Source organism: Passer domesticus, chromosome 6 (genome assembly GCF_036417665.1).
Source record: "Passer domesticus isolate bPasDom1 chromosome 6, bPasDom1.hap1, whole genome shotgun sequence".
In the NCBI taxonomy this organism is placed as follows: domain Eukaryota; kingdom Metazoa; phylum Chordata; class Aves; order Passeriformes; family Passeridae; genus Passer; species Passer domesticus.
In genome coordinates, this window is record NC_087479.1 from 22,590,479 (window position 1) to 22,607,433 (window position 16,955).

A 16,955-nucleotide genomic window follows, 5' to 3' on the forward strand; every position below is an offset into this window, starting at 1 on the left:
AAGGTTGCCTTTCACAACAGGACCTAAAAGATGACAAAGCCTCAGCCCCACTGATTTTCCAAGAGGAAGAACTCAGAAATAAAGCCCCAAAGCAGTGTTTGCTGCCTAGAGGAACCTGCATCCCTAGGTGTGATTTAACTTACCTTACTTTAGACTTTGATAGATCCCTTCTGTGCAACTGGGCTCCCTTGACCCACAACAGAGAAAAAGGCACCTCCACATTCAGCTCACTGGCCAGACACTTATCTGAGGAGGTATCATGACAGATGCTTCTCTTCACTGAGTACCAAGAGAAACCCTGTGGGGTGAATGCTACCTATATCCCAGTTTTCTGTCTCAGTGTATTTCAGTGGAGCAGATTTTGGAACAGGTAGAGCAGCATACGTATGGATCAAGAACAACAATTTTTGATATGTGACATAATGGAGAAGCCCCCACCACTACATAGAAAGAGGTCTACTTGTGATGGAAATCCACAGAGGACAGGGAGTTAGACCCACCTACACAGCATGCTCTGCTTTGTCCAGCCTCTAACAGCAACTCTGCTTCAGCCTTGAAGCATCTCCTCAAGTCCTCACCTCAGCAGTGGCTTTTCTAATGCTAAGAACTACTGTCCACTTCTTGTTGAATTCTTAAATTGGCACAGTTGTACCAGGAAGTTCTGAATAAAGATCCTCTCAGGATACCCTGCAGGTCAAGAGCTGGCAAAGTCCTCAAAGGTGAGTCAGGGGAAGGGATTGAGAATCTCGGCGGAGCTGAGTCACAGGTGCACATAGGTTATCAGAGGCACATGCCTAAAGTTACTGTAGAGCAGTGGGGGCATATATTTAGTCCCATCCCATTCTTGCTTACATTGAAGAATCATACCTGCTGTGTTGTCAAAACTGCCTAAAAGCTTCTAGGACAACGGCTGGGTTCTAAAAATCCCAGGATGGTTGTTGCAGTTTGTATCTGCTTCCTCTTTTCTGTATATATTATAAGAGCACTAAGCACAGTTTTGGTGACAGAACACACAAAGTATTTATTATAAACCTATGTAGAGATGATGCCTCTCTGAACCCACCTAGATGTATATTGATGGAACCTGGACTTCAATGTTTAAAAGAATGGAGATCTAGTTAGGTGTGGTAAGATTCAAAATGAATGAGAGGAACCAAATTAAACAGATTCATAATCCATTAGATAAGAGAGATGTAGGGATGGTCCCGGGTGTGCCATTCTTATGTCCAGAAAAGAGATACCAAGTGCTCTCAGCCCAAGATACAATTTGTGAACAATCCACCTGCTGGAGGCCTCCTCTTTGGAGAATTACCATCAACCTGCCAAAGGCAGCACATACTCTCTGTCACAACTCAGCTCCAGCCACATTGCAAATGCTCAATTTATACCTTGGAAAATAGTTGGGTGGGGAAGATAGAGTCATCAGGATGCCACTCACTGCTCCCAGAGATCCCATTTCAAAGGACAGGGGGTTGCCTGTCTGTTTTTAAACACAAGGATATTTTAGAGAAAGAAAAATCATTTTTTCATTCTCTTTTTTCACTTGGGTACCTCCAATAGTGATATATCTGGCAGCGGCTGGAGGCAGAATACTCTATAAATACAAAGCCATTAAATCGCACACAGCAGCAACCTGATCGGGGCTACCTTTTAATTTCCTGACATGAGCTGGCCACTAACCCAATTACCCAGGGTCCCTGGAGGAGCCCTCATCCTTCCCAGGAAGCACAAAGCAAGAGCCCAAGCATATTGCAGGGATGTCAGCAGAGCTTTCACTGAAATCAAATATCTTTTTGAGAACACATGGTCTGGAAGAGGGAATGGGGGCAGGAGGGAGAGGCTGCTGGAGGCACGTTGCTCCATTGAGAGATTCTTTCACTTGAAAACAGAAATTAAACAACCTCCATTTGGTTACATTGCTGAGAAGGAGCTCTGCTGTTGATTCAGTTATCTGGATTTTAGTAGAAGATGAAGGCAAAGTTGTAAGTGGAAGTGGTTTGAAATCACCAATGCTTGGAATCCCTTACTCAGATACTACATGACCGCATCGAATTTACAACATCACACAGCCAAGTCTGTCAAGGATGACACATTTCATTCCTTGTGAAAAATTTATGACATCAGCAGCTGGTGAGGGAAACCGAAGAGTTAGGAATAAACACAAGGGCAATTCCACTGAGTACAGAGTTTCCTAATTAACCAGGGTCTTGAAGAGGAAATGGATTTAAGAGATTGCTGCTTCTGAAATTTGGAGATTACAGTCTCACCATCTTGGAAGTGGGGATCACCTCCAGCATTCACAGAGATGCAGGTACTAGATAACACAAGGGTTACCAGGTTATGGCAAGTTTCTGGGAAGCAAGGTATTCCCAAAGACACCAGGAAGAAGAAGGAAAAGGGAACAGGAAAATGAGCTGAATGAACTTTGTGGCTCTCTTCTGTAGACTTTTCTTGCCTGTTTCCCTGCCTGGTGCTGCAGTGTCAGTATCCACACATTCCAGCAAACTTTACATCAGAAATTATATTAGACAGATAGGAGTCCAAGAGCTTGGGAGATTTGTTGCAAATAATTTGGGTTCCCTGTTGAACTGAATTTTTGCATGTTCTCTAGCATTTCTTATTGAAATGCATTAGAAGCAAAGGAACAAAACCTGGGCAAAGAATGGTTGTACCTGAGCTTACTACAGCATAACAGTTTTGGGAAGAAAGAGTCATGCAGATAAGATAAATCACATGTCTTTACAGGATAATTGCTTAACTTCTCTCTTGCTGTTAAAAAGCCTCCCTTTTCTGCATCCAGATTACAGATGCTTCTACCTTCCTTCCTTTTATTTGTAGACTTCACCCTCACCACACAAGGGTGATTCTTGAGAGCCAGGAGGCAATGCTGAGGACAACTTACCTTCAAAGACATTCAGAATGGGGTAAAACACCTCATACAGGGTAGGTTTCCTATCCAAGGAATCCCCACTCTGCTTTTAGCATGTGCATGTACTCCTGTGAACTCCTATCTTCTACTTTCTGAACTAAACTATACCTGGTCTATCACAGGACACATCCCCAGGGCCCTTTCAGTCTTTGCTCTCTTCCTCGGAAGCCAGCCAGTGATGTCTGCAAGAAACTGGGCAGAAGCCACTCATACATCCCAGAAAGTTGCGCTTAGGACTCAGTCATGAGCAGGACTCTTGAGGAGACAAGTCTCAGCACTGGCAGGGAGCAGAGGACATCTTCAGCAACATAATATACATTACTTCCATTAAGAAGGAAAATAAGACTCCAAGGCTGGGGGAATAATTAACAGCATTTCAATGCCTGGATGAGATTTTTTTTAACAGACATTTTTTTTTGCTGTGTGGTTTTCTGCTGTGATGTGACACATTTGCATGTGCATTCACTTAATGAAAAGCATTTCATGACCCAGCTTTGCTTCCTTTTCAGAACTGTTTATGTTCCATTTGGGTCTCTGCAGATGTGCCAGCACAAAACAGGGAACAACACAGCTTTAGAAACAATACAATCCTTCGAAGAAAAAGTTCTGCAGAGCTTTCACAAGAGAAAGGACCAAACAGCCAGACAACAGCCAGTCTGTTCTCTTTGGTGTGCCATGGTTTGATATGTCTGATACTGCCTCTCCTCCACTTGCCTGTCATTTCCAGCCAAAGATGAGTTCTGTAATGAGAGGCCTTGATGTTTCATTGCAATTCACCTGTTATCCCCATCCCTCTTCTGATGATCTCAGAACATTTCCCTTTCACAGGCAGTACTTCATTTATGTGACAAAATTTTTGTACCAGGAGACTGCAGGGGTGGTTTCTGTGAGAAGACATCAGAAACTGCCCCTCTGCTCACTCCAGACAGCTCCAAAATGAACCCACCATCGCCCAAAGCTCAGCAATGCTGGTGGTGCCTCTGTGATAACAAATTCAAGAAGGGGTAAAAGGAGCTGAGAGAGAGGCATGAGAAAATACAGAAGAAACAGGCCTACAGATACCAAGGTCAGAGAAGAGGAGGTGCCCCACGTTCTGCAGGACCTGGGGTGCCCCAGGTTCAGAGAAGCAGCAGAGGTGTGGAGGGCAAAGCTGTGAGCTCATGTTTAACCAGCCAACCAATGTCCAAAATGAAACCTCTGAGCCCACATACACAAGCATTGTGTCATCTGAAATTACATCTGCCTCTTGAAGACAAGCAAATTGCTGTAGAACAGAAAGGTTATGGGTGGCTAGAGCGTGAATGGCAAGGGTATATTCTTCCTAAAACTGACAAGGTATACTGAGTTTTTAAAAGAGGTTTTGAGCAGGCAAACTGCCGAAATTTCTCTATCATTCCAGAAATCCAGGAAGATCTAGATCTACTCTGCAGAGCCCACAGTTAAAGAACTACATTTCATCATTGGAGGCATAAGACAGACAGCAATGGGAGCAAAAAGAGGCCATGGGCTGGACAAACCCCGGGATTCCCAGCTCTGAACAATGCCTCTCCACTGCAAGTTGCAGGGCATTTTCCTACACTTGTTGTCCCCCAACACCAGACATTATCTTCCCTATTTGGGGTGAGCAGTATCACTGGTTTCCCTGATTTTTGCAGAGCAGAAGGACATGCTATGGACAAAGCTGTGAAGATGCTGATCACCACATCACCACCATTGCCTGCAGGCTGGTGGTGCAGCAAGGCAAAGAGCAGCAGAGCACAGATTTTCTGGGGACAGTGCATCCCTACATGAACACTGCTGGAATGCTGGACTTGAGATTTAGCAGGTTCCTATACGAGCCTGCTAGGGCTAATTAATGCTCCCCTGGGAGCACACTCCAGATGGAAGGGGAAAGTGAGAGACAGACAGCCAGACAGGCCAACACTTCAGACATCTGAGCCAGCTGGGCTCCGTGGGCAGAGCTTTCTGCTTGCCACTTTCCCCAGTGAGTCCTGCCTGCTCTGCAGCACCACACCAGGAGAACCTGAGACAGCAAAGCTCTGGTGTCCGTGCAGTTCCCTTGTTGCAATACATTGATCAGAGCTCTCTTAAAGAAAGTGGCCTGGATATCTGAGACACCTATTGATTGCTCCATTGGCTCTCTTCCTGCCCTGATCCTCATTCACTCGGCATTGCCTGAATAACCTGCACGTCTGTGTCAGGGCCAGTCTCCCTGGATCTTAAAGGGCTACATTCACAGCTTTCTGCCTAGCTGCAGCCTATGCAGGGAGAAGACGTGTCTGGTGACCCTTATGTGCAGTCCCCAAGGGGAGGATCCAAGTATCCTGCAGCATCAAGCTGAGCATTTCAAGCGCAAAGCAGACCTTGAAGTCACGGGTATTTGTTTTTTGCCATCTTTGAGTACTGATGCCTTCTGCTTCAAGAACAAGGTAACACCACATGCCCAGCAGGCAGGAGGTGGCATCATGTATGGCAACAATAATCAGGAAAATCAGAAGAAACCATGAAGCCCTTAACTAGTTGCTAATGGAATATCATATTCTTCTTAAGCAAAAGGATAGTTTCTTTACCCAGAAACACCCCCACTGAGTTACAAGCCCAGTGGCTTGCCCAAGGACATCAAGGAGAAAACTGTGAAGAGAAGAACTGATTTCTAGATCTTGTCTTTAATCAAAAGACTGCTTTTCTACAAACTTTTGATAATCAAGCAGGACAAAGAACATGGCTTAGCAACCTTCTGCCATGCTGAACCCAGGGATGATGAGACAGGTACATCAAGGCAAAGTAGGAAGTGGATCTATTAAAAGGAAAAATAATTATAACCCAAATATCAAGAGACATCTTGTCCTAATGAGAGTTTGGAGACTGCAGAATAGGCTCTCTGGGGAAACCAAAACATCAGGGATTCTTAAAAACAGTTAAACTACTAGAATGGTACAGTTGGGAGCACTCGTGCCTTGGCAGAGAAAAGGGATGGATGAGCTAATAGCATGACAGATCAGAGATGGAAAAGACCAATGGACCTTTTCTAATCTGAAATCCCTTGTCAATTCTGCATTTTGAGCAATTCAAACAATTATGGATTTGTTCTTTCTAGAAACTCTTGGCTCTGTGGAGACCAAATTGTGTGACACCATTTTTCTCTTTTCTTGGATTTGGCTTTTAAAGATGTGTATTGATTGAACTCTGTATACTAATACTTTGTGCTTCCACCAAGCTTCACATAAAGTTAACTAATTGGTCCTCACAATTATTTTGCAAAGCAAAGCAGTATGACCCTTATTTCTCAGCTTGGGATACTGAGCAAAAGAAAGAAAAAAAAGATGCCTGCGCAACATCATTTGACCACTCTCTGTTAGGACACAGGACCCCCATTTGCAGATTGCTAGTCTCCTCTGCTCTTCTTGATATTATCATGTGCTCTTGTATCCCATTGCTATCAATAAATCTTTATGCTGTATTTTCCACAGCTCTAAATATTATGGGCAGGATCATAGATACACTAACATCAATAGCAAACCACCCTTCCCCAGCGACTTTAATGATGTCTGATCAATCCCTATATGAATAACTAAATACACTTCAGCACAAAAGCAGGCATAGAGTCAAATTTCAGTTTGCCACAAGTAGCATCCCACAGGGTTTGGAGTTCAGACAGAGCAGGGTGTGAATGAATTTACACTGTTTTCCAGATGAGCTCTGGTCTGGAAGGAGTTAACTGTTTAGACAGAACTTGGGGCTAAGACATAAAACCCTTCACTGGACCCTGCTCTGAACAGTGCTGAACTCCCAGAACTGGAAGCAGAGATCCCTGACCACACAGCCAGCACACCAGCACTGGCTCCTGTGACTGCTCCCCCAGGTGCCAGCTCCAAGAGGCTCAATGCTCAGAAGCAGGACAGCACAAACACTGGCAGCCAGCAAGCCTGAACCTGTGCTGCTGCTCTGCAGAAGGACTGGGGCCACTACAGGTGTGTAAGGCTGTTTTGTGGGATTCATATGAATAATATTAAATGTTAATGAATGCATTAACAACCTGCACTCCCACTACAGCCAGTGTCACAAGTGTGTATTGGCTTTAGTGGGTAATGGGATACATACCCTCCCTGAACTATCACATCAAGAGAAGCAGGTTTCCTGTGGTGTCTAACTACAGAGTAGGTGCCTCCCTCCCAGTAGGAGATCAAGATCTTCTGAGTCTACCACCTCTACACCTAGGTCAGGAAGGGCTGAACTGCAGAAGCTTGCATCTCCTCCCTGTGGTAACTGGTATGCTCTAGAAGATATTTAACCACAGAAACGACACATCCATCAAAGAACAAAATGGGTTTAATGTCTAATCTACATTCTTAACAACACTGGCTGCCATCAACCTGCCTCTCAAGAAATGAGAGAGCTCTAGTGAGAAGCAATACACACTCAACTGACATTGTACAATTTATTACTAGCTGCTGTGATGTTATGACCTGGAAGAAAGTTGTATGCTGGTATCTTGGCTCCAGCATATAGGACTCATGCATAACCACAGCCAGGGGCTGTTTCGTGTGGTTAAGCTGAGAGGACCTCGCTCTGCTGGTATAGCAATGCAGAAGGCTATGTGCAGTGCTTCTCCTTCCTTCCCCTCCTCCCCTCACTGCCTTTCCCAGAGCGACCCAAGGGAAACAAACCTTTAAAGTCAATCCATAAGAATGTGTTTAATTGCCACTGAATTCCCTGTGGTTCCTCTTGAATGGACAAGGATTGAAAAGGGGGGTGTGGGAGGAAAAACAGCACAGGAGAACAGCTGAACACTGCTCAAAGAGCACTGAACAGATCAATAGGCTGAGCCAAACACAGGCTGAGTATGCAGGGCAGGGGACCCACAGCTCCCAGACAAACCTATGCTACCAACCATCTTCAAAAAGTCTTCTGAGTGGTAATACAGGCAGACTTTCATTGCACACTGTGCCACAGCTCTGCATTAACTCCATCCTTCCCTTATGAAGAGCTGCCAACCTAGTAATGATCACAAAAGAGTCTCTCCTTCTCAACATTGAAAAATTACTAGAGTGCAAGAAGAGAAACACCCTCCAGCCCAGGGTTCCTTTGGGAAAGGAAGGAGTCTGGCACCACCAGTTTCCAGTTATTTAATAACGGAGCATGAGAGCACTGACTAGAACCACTGTCCTCTCTGGACTGCCCTCCTGGTCTCTGCCCATCCTGACTCTCTTACAAAGCCTGTAGAAGGATACGTTCAGAAACACAAAGAGGGCAAGCATGTAGTTAGCCTGGGGGATTCTGCAAGGTATGGACTCCCAGGCACTGTGGGAACAGAGAAAAATTTCATTCTGACTCTGTCTTACCTTCTTTTAGCATCCCCACTTTGAGGCATTTCATGAAGCGACAGGCCTGACAGGACTTGCGCCTCCGTTTCGTGATCTCACACTCATTGGTGGCCGGGCAGCTGTATTCAATATTCCCTGGAAGCAAACACAGAGATGGTCACCCAGGAATCATGTTCTCCCTGTGGATCCAGGGACAGGCTGCAGTGCCCAGATATTTCCACCACCATCAGTCTGTAAATGTTGCATGTTTGCTCATTCACTTACACACAGGTCCTCTGAGACTTTACCCTGCTGACCTAGCCAAGGGGATGACTGCAGTGCTGGGCTTTCAGGCACGTGTCCTCCAGGCATGCCATCATCCCTTGTGCTGCACCCGTTGAAAGCTGGTCTGTTCCCTGAAGTCCAGGGATGAGAGTGGGAGCAGTTCAGACATTACTAGAATTTCCTTTGCTGCCAGTCTTGCTCCATGTCTGTGGGATGGATGTCACCTGCCCAAGTTTCTTGTCCTGCTTGGGCAACCAGGGAGCTCAGAGACAGCATGTCCTCCTTTGCTTCCTCCTGCCAGCTGCCATACAACAGATAGCAGGGAAGCAATAGGTCTGCATTGAGAAATGTGGGTAACATCCTGTAAAATGAACACGGGTTCTCTGTGCAAATCTTTACATTTATACTTTATTAGTCCTTGTGCACCTGCTCTCATCCTCTGCACAGGATTCTTTCCCTCTTCCCACTTTCCTCATTCCCTTTTATTTATGATCATCCCTCAACACTGCCTATAAGACAAAATGACAAAGAAGCATCCCAAATTTCTAATCACATTTTATTATAAGCCAAGAATATAACCAAAACATGGATGCAAGGGTCTGATAAAAGGATGTAGGTAGAATTATTCTGGATCACAGTGTAAGGCAACAACGATTTAGTACTAGAAGACAACAAACACAAATGGCTGTCTCAATCCTGCCATTCACTTTGAGCTGATGTTTCTGAAGAGGGCTATGCAATGTTTGCTGTGGAGATGGACTGGAAATCTAAACTTGGCACTGATGCATTGACAATGACAATACATTTAAGGCAGTCTAGTTACTGGTAAATCAGGCAACACTGAAAAAGGTACTTAAGCTTTACACCAGTTTAATGATTTAGAGCAGGAAACTGAGGAAACTGAGGTTTGATATTTCAATAAGACCTGTAGGGAGAAGTGAAGGTAAGAGCTGAGAGAACACCCAGTATGGACTTTGTATAGCATCAGCTTAGAAGTATAGTTTACAGTTTAGTAATACTGGGGCAGGACTTGATTTTTATTCCTACTTTTGTAATGGATTATTTTGTTTTGTGTAAAACCATTCCCTCCTCTAAATAAAGATCAACAATCTGATACATATCAATCTCTGGGGGTGGTAAATAGACCTTGGGGTTCACTAGGCTATTGGAAAGCCCCCTGGATTTCTCAGTGGAAAAACAGAGCACTGAATCAAAAGAAAGAAAGCACCATTTGTTATCTCATTATTCTTGGCCCATGCTGAGTGAAACTCCAGGAGCACAGAACCCCCAAAGCCTAAAGGTGGTCAGCCTACTAGCTATAAACATTGCTCCTCTTGCTTCTTGTTTTGTCCTAAGACTTGCAACTTCCCCCTAAGCTTCAGCCCAATCACCCCATTCCTCTCACCACTGCTCATCTGGCCCCAAATGCAGTTTGTCAGCAAGAGCAGAGTGTGCTGCACAAGTTGCTTCCATTCAGGCTGTATTTCGTCATTGTGCAGCATCTGAATTTCAATAGCCAGCCATGTATCAAGAGAGCTGGAAATTGAGATTCAAGCTAGATCTCAAGGTAATAAACCAATTCCTGTCCTAGACACAGAGCTCCAGCACATTACAGACCCACGAGTATGGTGGCCTTGATCTCATGATCAGATACTTGTTGTGCCCCACACAGGAAGGAACAGAGCAGGAACAAATCTCGGAAAAAACTCAGACAGTCTCACTTTGGGAGGTTTTGCCTTTGTTTGAATGCCAACCTTTCTCACCAAAAAGAGGATCAGAGCTCTGGAGAGATGAAAGATCTCTGTTTTATGGTCCAAAAGCCAAAAATTTGTCCCCTAACACAGAGACACTACAGTAAGGGCACTGAGCCTTTATAGCAGTGTGAGACAGTGACAGCTCTCATCTGGCAGCTCAAGGTCCCTCCATAGTGTCAAGCAGATCCCCAAGCTTCCCCATGCCTCTATTCCCCGGATCCTTTGACAAGCATAGACTGGAAAGAGTCTACAAATCCCACATCACCACTAAGTGGGAGAGTGTCAGAGATGTGTAGGTACTAGTTACCATATACACACTCTGTGTGCAGCTCCAACAAGCAGCTCTCAAAGACACGTCTGTGCTGGGATCATGATTGCTAAAGGAGCCTCAGAGGAGGTGAAGCACTGGGAGTTTTATATCAGGCCCCCAAAGATGCTGTGCACTGCAGAGATTGAGAGCCACAGCTGGGGGCAATGCCTGCCATTACTGCAGAAAGCAGGGGCATCACTAGGGAAGGCACAATCAGCATTACCCAAGCAGAACTCGACCAGAAAAAAACCTGTCATTTCCAAAAGTTTACCAGAGTTCTCGGATTTTTTTTTTTTTTTGTGTCTCAATTTCTTTTATGGGTCCTGGGGCTGGCTGCCAGCACAGTGAGTTGCTCACAGCTCCCTGTAATTTCTGTAAGTGCCCTGTGATAAAGTGATGAGATTAACTCATCGAAATTCCAACAGCCTCCCAGTGGCTGGCAGTCACACCACCAGCCCAGCTGCCAGCACAAGGGCCTCAGAGAGAGCTTCCCTTCACTGCAGCAGCTGGGGATGCTGCAAAGTCCTGCAGAAGAGTGTCAGCACACAAAGTGCACACAGACATGGAAAACTCTGTATGCAACTACAAAATGTGAGTCAAGTCTCTCTGTGTCAAGAACTGTAGATTATGTGCCCCAGAAGGAAGGGGCAAAAAATGGGATAATTCAATAGACAAGGCCTTGCTTTGAGCTATTGCTTATCAGAGAGATTTCCTTTACTTAGGAAGGAATTTGATCCTGAAAAACATTTGATCTGAAAAATTTTACATTTGATCTGAAAAAAATGGTAGAACCTCACTGATGCCATGGCACAAGATTTACCTTAAAATGGCTTCAAAAATCAAGTGGTAGGTGAACAGATCAGAGTTTGGATTTCTTCTAAACCTTCATATACCATCTTGGAGGTCAAAACACTTCCTCACCATTTCCTGGTTTGCTCATCTGCAAAATGAAATGAACACCAAACCTACCTTTTGGAGAGATTGAGAATCTTTTTTCATTAAGGTGTAATTGTACTTTAAAGCCCTTAGATGAGAGATGCTACAAAACAGCAAAGGACTATTAAAGTGGTAGATCATGCATTTTTATGCTGGAGAACTGCAAATCTACCCTATTTTCTGCAAAATTAGAGCTCTGACTGTTAAACAATTTGGAACATAATTTCTAGTGCACACATAATAGGAGCACCTGAAAATTGTACACCAAAACCTGGTCATTCAAGAGACCCTATAGTCACCCTACCTCTCTGGAACAGGATGGACTGCAAAGACAAGAATGCCTCCCTGAGCTTGGGGAGCACAGAAAAATCCCACCCATCTCCTGCTTAAATTAGGGATAGAGTCCTCAGGGGAACAGAGCCTGAAATCAGTACAGCACTTGGGACACAAGCTACTCCCTGCTTACTGATTTTACCTTTCTAGAAAGCCTTTCTGCAAGGAAACTCAGGAAAGACTAGATAAAAATAGCCAAGGAAGTCCTTAAATAATTTTCAGCTTCTGATTGCTAAAAAAGCCCATCTTGCTTTTTCTTGTTTCTTCTTCATTGCTGTTCACTTCAGTGAGTCCTTCCAGCTGAGGCATCATAGCTCAAGCCCTGGTGTGAGGAGAAGTACTTTGTGAAAATCAGAGGAAAATCTCTCAGTGATCTGCATGAGGTAATGCATGAGGTAATAAGAGTTATTTTTCAAGCCTCAGCTTTCAAAGAAAAGGATTCAAATAAAACAGGATACATATAGGTGCAACACCAGCACTGTTTGGCTCTTCAGGGTGGCACACCTGGCTCCTGCTCACAAAAGAAAGCATGGACATTTCACAAAACTTCGCTCAAATCAGCCTTGCACAAGCTTGCAGGATAGGGGTTCTGGGGCTCCCTCTCGGCAGCAAATTTGTCTATAGGGTTTCAGACACAGAAATATTTTACAGAACTTCCACAGAAAAGATACTTCTGCACAGAGCTTGCTGTATAGATGTACTGAGGCAAACAGAAAACTCTAGATGAATAGAGTTGAAGTTGCCCTAAAGATGTTTTTTTCTAAATTCAGGTGATCTGTGAATAGTAAACAGCAGTCAACAACTAGATCATGAAATACTGCACTTTCCCTGGGTAAGCTTTAGAAGATTTTGGAAAGCTGTGAACTCCCACCTGAAAAGTAGCAGGCACACTTCTGAGAAGGACAGAAGGACAGGACAGCACCCAGCTGATGTGGCTGCTACTGTAGGGACACAAAACCTCCTTTGTGAGTGTGGATTGTAGCGCTCTTCTGCTCAGGAAAACCTCTGTCAACCACTCCTCTTCCTAGGAGCCACTCCAAGCCCCACAGCAACAACAACCAGAAAGCCCTAGAAGACTTTATTACAAGCCTATTATACATCCCTACAAGTCTTCTGAGCTGCATTATCCACCTTTTAAGCCCCTTACTGGTGTAAAGGCATCCCAACACAGCAGTTCTGTTGCTACACCCAGTTTGAAGCTTGCAAGACTCAAGCTGGAAATCCACAGATGCAGGCACTTTGCCTAACACAACTTTCCTATCCAGAAGATGATGGTAAATGTGCCTCTTTTCTCTGAATCTCCAATGTTTTGCAGAGCTTTGGGCTTTTATATTATAATAATGGGTCATTTTAGAAATAGCCTTTATTTTCACCATTTGAAGATGAAAAATAGTTTTAAGGTAGTCATAGTCATGAGTATAATAATAAAGGACTCATATTGTTAAACAGCACTATTATTAGTTAATATTCAAAGTAGGCAAAACTACCTACTAGTTGTAACAATTAATGAACAAAATAGAATGACAATATATTTGACCGATACATAATGCTCTACCTACTAAGCAAACTATTGAGAGAAGGAAGAGACTTTGATTGAGAATTTCTATCCTGTAAAAAAAATCCAGCATTTGCCCTTGTCTAAATTTGGATGAAAGGACTAGTTAAGATTTCCATGGAACGGAAATTTAAAAAGGTTTATTTATAAACAACCCAAACTATCTTTTATGCAACAGACCCGTTCCTTTACATTCACCTACATGAAATCTTTTGTTTCAAATCAGACCTCTCTTGAGCACCAACAGCAGCACACTTAAACATGTCTGAAATTCAGATTCTCTCCTATTTCCACTAGATTGCGCATTTCACAATATTCACAGTCAGGTGAGGTAAATGCAAACTGCTACTAGAATATGAAATCCCATGAAACAGTACAATGATAAAGAAACAGGATTAGACTTTTGTCCGACAGCCTAGCTCAGCCTGAAAATGCTTCAGGTCAGTTTAAGATTTCTGACTGCTTCAAAGCATGGGAAGTACAATCCTGGGAATCAAAATACCATGTTCAGACAGAAAGACCTGCAGCCCAGGGATGTGTTCTCTCATCTCACCTCAGGTTTTCACTTTTCTGTCTCAAGCATTGCCAGCGCTGCCAAGTGGAAATGCCACACAGGTTTCCAGGCCTTGATCCTTGTGCAGTGTAACACAACATAAGAAAGGACAGAGGTGTGATACTTCCCCATAATCTTGGGACCAGTTAAGGAGGTGTTGGGTGATCCTGTCTTCCTGTCCTAGCTCAGGAAAAACAAACACTCCATTTCAGCTAGAATGGAATCAATAGTTTGGATTTTCCTGCCTTCTTTTTTTTTTCCTATCATCAAAATTTTTCTTGAGGAAATTTGACTTGTTAAAAATTCCACTTTTCTTTGGAAAAATCCTACTGACAGAAAACTCCCACACAGCAGTATTAGTGACCTCAGAGATAACAGCCATGTCCATGCTGCCTCTCAGTCTGTCTTCTCCCCATCATTTAAAAAGCAGCAGCTCTTGTGTTGTCCATGACAACCTGGCCTCACCTGGCCAAGTGAAAGTGAGCGGCAAAAAAATCATCATGCTTAAAGGTCTGCAGCTGGATTGGACCTTCTTCCTGCTGCTGCTAGAGCAGCAGAGGGAGTCAAAAGGCCATTGCAAGACACTCTTGCCTCAAGATATGCAGGTTTTATGTGGGTTAATGCAGCTTACAAAACCTTAATAGGCACAGGGTAATTTGTAGCAGGGGGAGGGGACAGGGCTGGTTGGAAGCTGGACTTCATGTGAAGCTCTGCTTCATGATCAGGGGTATCTAGAAAGGGCTGCAGTAGTTCGGTAATTCAGCACAGATTTAGACCCATTTCATGGCAGCATGCACGTGTAAGGCCAGCAGAGTAAGTACTGTCATAACATTCCTTAGTTTTTCACCTGTCAATACTCAAGCACAGAGAAGTGAAGTGGCTTGTCCAAGACCACAAAAGCCTGATGATGAATTTACCTATTTCATCTCTTGTGAGCATCTGGGAAATCCTGGGGTCATTGCTCCATCTCAGTGCTCAAACCTTTGAGTCAATCCCACATACTGAATCATGGAAAGATTTTGGTACTAGGATACTGGGAAAGAAGTTATACAACATGCACATCCGCATGCTTTCTGCAAAACCTACATCATTGTTAGGCAGCCTGGATGAAGGTGTTTTCACTTTGTCTACCAGATGCTTAAAACAGCTACTGAATATAATAGAGTTGCAGGATAAACACCTTTTGGAAATGCTCTTACCACTTGCCTTCTCTTTTATATGATCCTTCAGTCCTTTTCCCCTGCACAGGCAGGGCTATCCTTGGATATCAAGCCCACAGCAGCAGCACCCTGGGAACAGTGCGTTTTCTTGACTCAACCAAACTCTGCAGACCTGTTTGCTGCCTGCTTCCCTGGGTTCAGCTTTCAGCTCCATAGCTGAAATTGCTCACCCTCAGGCACAGCACACTTGACTCTCACACTCTTAGGAATAAAAGCATTTTGGTACCTCAGTTGCCAGCCCAAGCTGATGACAGGGTGAGAGAAATTTCCACTTACTCCTTTCCCCCCCGTCTGCTACATGTTAACAGGCAATCAATTAGGGAACCACAGGGAGAAAGAATATGGCTCTGCTAGGGAAAGGAAGATGGAGAGAAGCACTCTCCCCTCTTGGGATTCAGTCAGCTGGCATATCACCTGGCTGATACAGGCTCCATGTTCTGCTACCATGCATAATTTTCTTTTGAGAGTTTTCAGAGAGAATCAAAAGTTCATATGTCTTTTTCTCCTTCTCAGGATCTCTTCTGCTCTGCCACAGAGGTCCTCCACTATCACTTCCACGAAGGGTTAATTATCTGGTCTTTTCCTGTATTAGAAGACACCAGGACTTTGCTTCAGAGTGCTACCCTGTCCCTGCTTGGGCACCTGAATGTATCTAAAAGGAACACTAGGAAAGGTCCAAGGGCTGTCAGTGCTGACAGAAATGCAAGTAAAAGTTCACATTCAATAACAGAGATTCAGCAATGACAAATCACAGAAACTCTGCCAGGGAACAGGCCAATGCCCTAGAGAGGGCCATAAAGAAGGAAGTATCAGTGGGGCAGAGTAATTATTTCCACAGTTGGATTTCCACATTAAGGGGAGATATCTGAAATCTATGAAAACAAGATAGATATAGTGACTTTTGCAGAGACCTGGGATAAACTGCACCCTGTACTGTTCAAGAGTTGAACATCCCCAGCAACAGGGTGTAATCAGATCCATTCAATTAACAAAGTGAGTGGTCTCTCCACGTGTGAATTTCTTTCATTTCACAGGAGGCAAGGAAGTATTGATGTGATGGACTAACCCCAGCCAACAGCCAAGTACCTGCACAGCTGCTTGCTAACTGTAGACCTGCCTTCAGCCAGCATTCCATACTTGGGCAAACCCAATACACCTCCCACTGGCAGATGAATGATCCTGTCCTTTTTCCAGTTAGTGGAGGAAACAAAGGGAGTATCTGTACATCCAGACATGTTTGTTCACATGGGGCATATGTATATAAGTTTACCCAAGCATCCACAGATATTGGAAGTTGTTTTTATAATCCTGCTTTTGATTATATTGTAGCTGCACATATGCACATCTGCAAGCACACTTTTGGCAGTCAGGACACGCCCATACTCCTCACATGTGAATTGTACATGAAGGAACAATACACTGCAATTCATCTACACATGCGTGCATTGAGGTTTTCAAAACTGCCTGAGGAATTGCTCATCCTTAGTGAGACTGACAAAAACTTCATCTTCTTCAATGCCTAGTTTTTTATCTTCAAAGAATCTGCATCTTAATGAAAAAGGTTGGTGAAACTAGAAAAGGAGAAAATGACTGACTGTCACAAAAGTTCTCTGTCCAGAATTGTGCTGGGGTTTGTATGGAGTTCATTGCTATATATCAGGACTGGTAGGATGGTAGAATTTCTCTACTCTTGTAATGCTGGAGCTTTCACCTCAAGGTGCAGATATGTCTACATAAATTCCAACTCTTGGCAGAAGCATTCAAATGGGCCTTAAAA

At 44.0% G+C, this 16,955-nt stretch overlaps 1 protein-coding gene across 6 annotated transcripts in view; it reads right to left on the bottom strand.

Moving 5' to 3' along the window:
- The window catches only part of ESRRB (estrogen related receptor beta), a 132,012-nt gene that overhangs the window by 20,398 nt on the left and 94,659 nt on the right, over nucleotides 1–16,955 (bottom strand). For all 6 annotated transcript variants that reach the window (XM_064423781.1, XM_064423785.1, XM_064423779.1 and 3 more), the window contains one exon: nucleotides 8,272–8,388. In XM_064423781.1, coding sequence (XP_064279851.1) covers nucleotides 8,272–8,388 — 117 coding nt within the window. The remainder of the gene's footprint in view (nucleotides 1–8,271; nucleotides 8,389–16,955) is intronic.